Genomic DNA, 3853 nt, shown 5'->3' on the forward strand with positions numbered 1-3853 from the left:
TGGTGGGTTGACTTTCGACCAGTTCTCCACAAAGCTCTTGAAGTCAATCGTCAGCGCTACGCCATCGGCATCTAGAATCGACGTCGTTTTTGATGTTTACTTCGAAACTTCAATCAAAGATGTTGAACGCCAAAGGAGATCAACTGGTGAGATGACAGTCAAACAAATAGTCTCGTCAGCACCGATCAAACAATGGGGTCAACTTCTTTCATCAGGAGAATTCAAGAATAAGCTAATCACATACTTCCTGAACGATTGGAAAAGTAAAAGGCATCTGTTGGGTGACAAGATTCTCTATGTAAATGACTCCACTGAAACCTGGAAACTAACCAAACAACACATGGAACTTTGCGATCGTTTGCGATCAAACCAGGAGGAAGCTGATACAAGAATGATTCTTCACACAAAAGACGCAGCTTCAAATCATGAAAAAGTAATCATTGCAACTCCTGATACAGATGTATTCATCATTGCAGCTTCGAATCTCAATGCACTTCGCTGCAATTTGTTCATGCTAACTGGAACTGGTGATAACAGAAGGCTTATTGATCTGAACCTGGCATGTAAAAACTACTACTCACAGATCAACAAACCAGATTACACTCAAGAAATGTTCCTCAAAGCTTTGCCTGGTTTTCATTGCTTCACAGGATGTGATTCGATCAGCGCTTTCGCCGGACGAGGAAAAATCAAACCTTTGAAAATTTTGATACAGAAGAAGAAGTACGTTGAAGCATTTGGAGAGCTTGGGATGAGCTGGAACATAAGTGAAGAAACCCAATCAGTTTTGGAAAGTTTTGTCTGCCATATGTATGGAAAGAAAGATGCCTTGAAACTTGGAATTTCAGTAAACGATCTACGCTACGATATATATTGTCGAAAAAGTGGAAAGGTTTCGTGCGAAGGACTTCCACCATGTCTAAACGTATTAAGCCAGCACATCAAAAGGGCCAACTATCAAGCGAAGATTTGGAGGATGTGTCTCAATCCATTAGTCGAAAGATGTGATCCTTCGGAACATGGTTGGGGAATCGACGATGGTGGTTTGTTTGTCAAGTGGATGACTTGCAATCCTGCATTGGACGAGGTGAATATAAGATGATCATACTTTATCGTGTCTAGATCTAATCTAAAAGACTTCCTTTGAAAATGTTAGCCTCGAAATGATAGAAAACTATTTAGGGTTTAGAAAACTGAAAAGCCGCGCTCAAGTCTTAGAGAAACTCGTAGAGTACTCATCTAAAAATTTAATTAAATTTTTAGGTACTCTCACTTGTTACGTGCGATTGCAAAAAGTCATGTGGAGCGACTTGTCCGTGTGTGATGAACAAGATGGAATGCAGTGATGCGTGTGGATGTGGTGATTGTGGAAATCGAGACGAAGACGACCAGGAAAGCGAAGACTTCGAAAGTGACGAAGAAAGTGATCTTGAGGAAAATTGATTTTTGAATATATGACAACTATTCAGCGATTTAGAACAATAATTTGATTCTCTAATGTAGTGTATTGAGAATGACAATGCGAATAAGTATCTCGAGTGATTATCAGAGAGATCATCTACTGGGGTTAGTCTGACCATAAATTTATTATTTTGGTATCAACTGAAATTTCATTTTGATGAAAAATTATCCATTTATTGATATTTGATAATATGATTAAGTCTTTGCTCTTCTTTAAATTTGCATTTAAAGGGTCCTTTGAAGCCTTCCCTTTAATTTTTACAATAATATTTTGTCACTCTATTTAGGTTTTTTATGTCAATAGTCTCTACCTTTTGACATAGGACTAAAATTTGATTTTCGTTGATTTGGCGCGCCATACAGCATTTAAAGAAAGGTCACTTTGGTTATTTCTTTTTCAATTTACTGTATATTCATAGTATCCATGAATTATACATTCGTTTTAACCCATAGCCCATTTTTCTCCATGAGGTTTAAAATTGGTCATTTTTGACTCGAAACAGGAAAATCGAATTTTTGAAGATTTGGCGCCCCATCAATAATCAAAGAAAGTTATTTTGAATGGCTAAGACCTATACTTGTATGAAAAAATGCTTTTTTATTGCTTTTATACTGTTTTAACTCTAAAAACCTTAAAGATGTTGATTTTTTTCTTAGATTTCATGAAAATTTTGATTTCAATCGTTTTGGCACGCCTTTATGACGTCATAGGACCGATTTAGTAAATGACATATCAGCAAGGTTAAGCAAGTGTTTATTTAGACCGTTCAATGCGATACCGTAGGCCTGTACATAAGATTTCACTTACGTGGTTTGCTTTGGCAAGTTATGTACAGGCCTACGGTATCGCACTTTACGGTCAAAATAAACCCGTGCTTAACCTCGCTATCATTGATACTACATTCTGGGATTCTTTAGGATAGTATGAGTATCTACAAAAAATTTCAGGTCTATATCTTTCTTACTTTTTGAAATATTAACAAAAGTGTAAAACTAGGGTAGAGAATAAATTCCCAATTTTTGAGGTGTTAACAGCATACCACCCCTCAGTCTAAACCCGAAATCTTTCGATTCCATACTTTTTGACCTTGCTAACATGGAAATTTCCACTCTACATAAAATTTGGGATCTTTTGGTATATAATATGTCTGGTAACCTCGTTGAGCCAAAAATCTCAAAATTAGGCCCTCAGCTCATGGACTAGTTCCCAAATGAGAATTAAAGGTTTCCTTAGAGAGGCAAACGAATAAAAATAATTGCTAATTATTGTTATGACGTTTCAAGTTGCGAGAATAACACGAAAAGCATGCTATGTATGAAAAATTAAATGTTGACACCAGAAAGTTCTAACCTTTAACCTAAATTGTTAGAAAGATATTGCCAACTTAAAAATCAGTATCATTGTAGGCATTTTTCTTGTCTAACGGTTTTTTTGTCACAGCAGATTCAATAAATGTATCCGTTAAGTATTTTCGTTTTTATTTTAAAATTTTCGGCGAGTAAAGCTAAGGCTACACTGATAGTTTTTTCAGGCGGCTGCAATGCAATTAGCGTTGCATTGCAAGCGCACAAGAAATTGCAAAATGTAGCACGTCAATTTTTTCTGCAATTGCTCTGCAACGCAATAAAAATATTGCAGAACAAATTGCAAGTGTCTGCAACAAAATCAGTTTGAACTGATTTTGTTGCAGAAGAATCTGCAATTTTTTTGACGATGTATCTGACATTCCAATCTTATTACGTCATTCGAACGTCGGACCTTCGAAAATCGAATGTTTTTGATAAAATCGAACGTTTTGTAATTCGAATGTTTTGTACTTCGTTTTTTTGAAGTTTTTCCGGCATACAGGAAAACTGGGAGGCGGGAGGCTGAACCGGGAGCCGGGAGTCGGGAGGCTGAAATCGAAAGTGGGAGGCGGGAGGCTGAAAACGAAAGTGGGAGGCGGGAGGCTAAAATCGAAAGTGGGAGGCGGGAGGCTAAAATCGAAAGTGGGAGGCGGGAGGCTCAAAACGAAAGTGGGAGGCGGGAGGCTGAAAACAAAAGTGGGAGGCGGGAGGCTGAAAACAAAAGTGGGAGGCGGGAGGCTGAAAAAAAAAGTGGGAGGCGGGAGGCTGAAAAAAAAAGTGAGAGGCTCAATTATAAGGCCACGCACAAACGTTTTTGGTCAAGGGATAGGTAACAAAGAGCTGAGAAAAATCAGATCATTTATTTTTTATAAACACACACAATCCATCAAAAAAAATATTTCAAATAGTATGTTATCATCCGTTTCCGTTCAAAAAAAGTGTTTCCCCGATTTACGTTTTCGGCAAAACATTCCCGAACGGATTTCTAGAACCTGGCATCGCTTATGGCTAGCGCTAAGCAAGTATTAGTTGTTATTCTGATCGG

At 37.7% G+C, this 3853-nt stretch overlaps 1 protein-coding gene across 1 annotated transcript; it reads left to right on the forward strand.

Moving 5' to 3' along the window:
- The first annotated feature begins 361 nt into the window (after positions 1 to 361).
- On the forward strand, positions 362 to 1613 carry LOC136802901 (uncharacterized). Its single transcript, XM_067059657.1, has 2 exons — positions 362 to 1087; positions 1264 to 1613. The coding sequence occupies exons 1-2, from the start codon at positions 392 to 394 to the stop codon at positions 1441 to 1443; spliced, it is 876 nt and encodes a 291-aa protein (XP_066915758.1). The 5' UTR covers positions 362 to 391; the 3' UTR covers positions 1444 to 1613.
- Positions 1614 to 3853: the final 2240 nt, after the last annotated feature.

This window comes from Clytia hemisphaerica, unplaced genomic scaffold (assembly GCF_902728285.1).
Source record: "Clytia hemisphaerica strain Z4C2 unplaced genomic scaffold, Clytia hemisphaerica genome assembly, whole genome shotgun sequence".
Taxonomy (NCBI): domain Eukaryota; kingdom Metazoa; phylum Cnidaria; class Hydrozoa; order Leptothecata; family Clytiidae; genus Clytia; species Clytia hemisphaerica.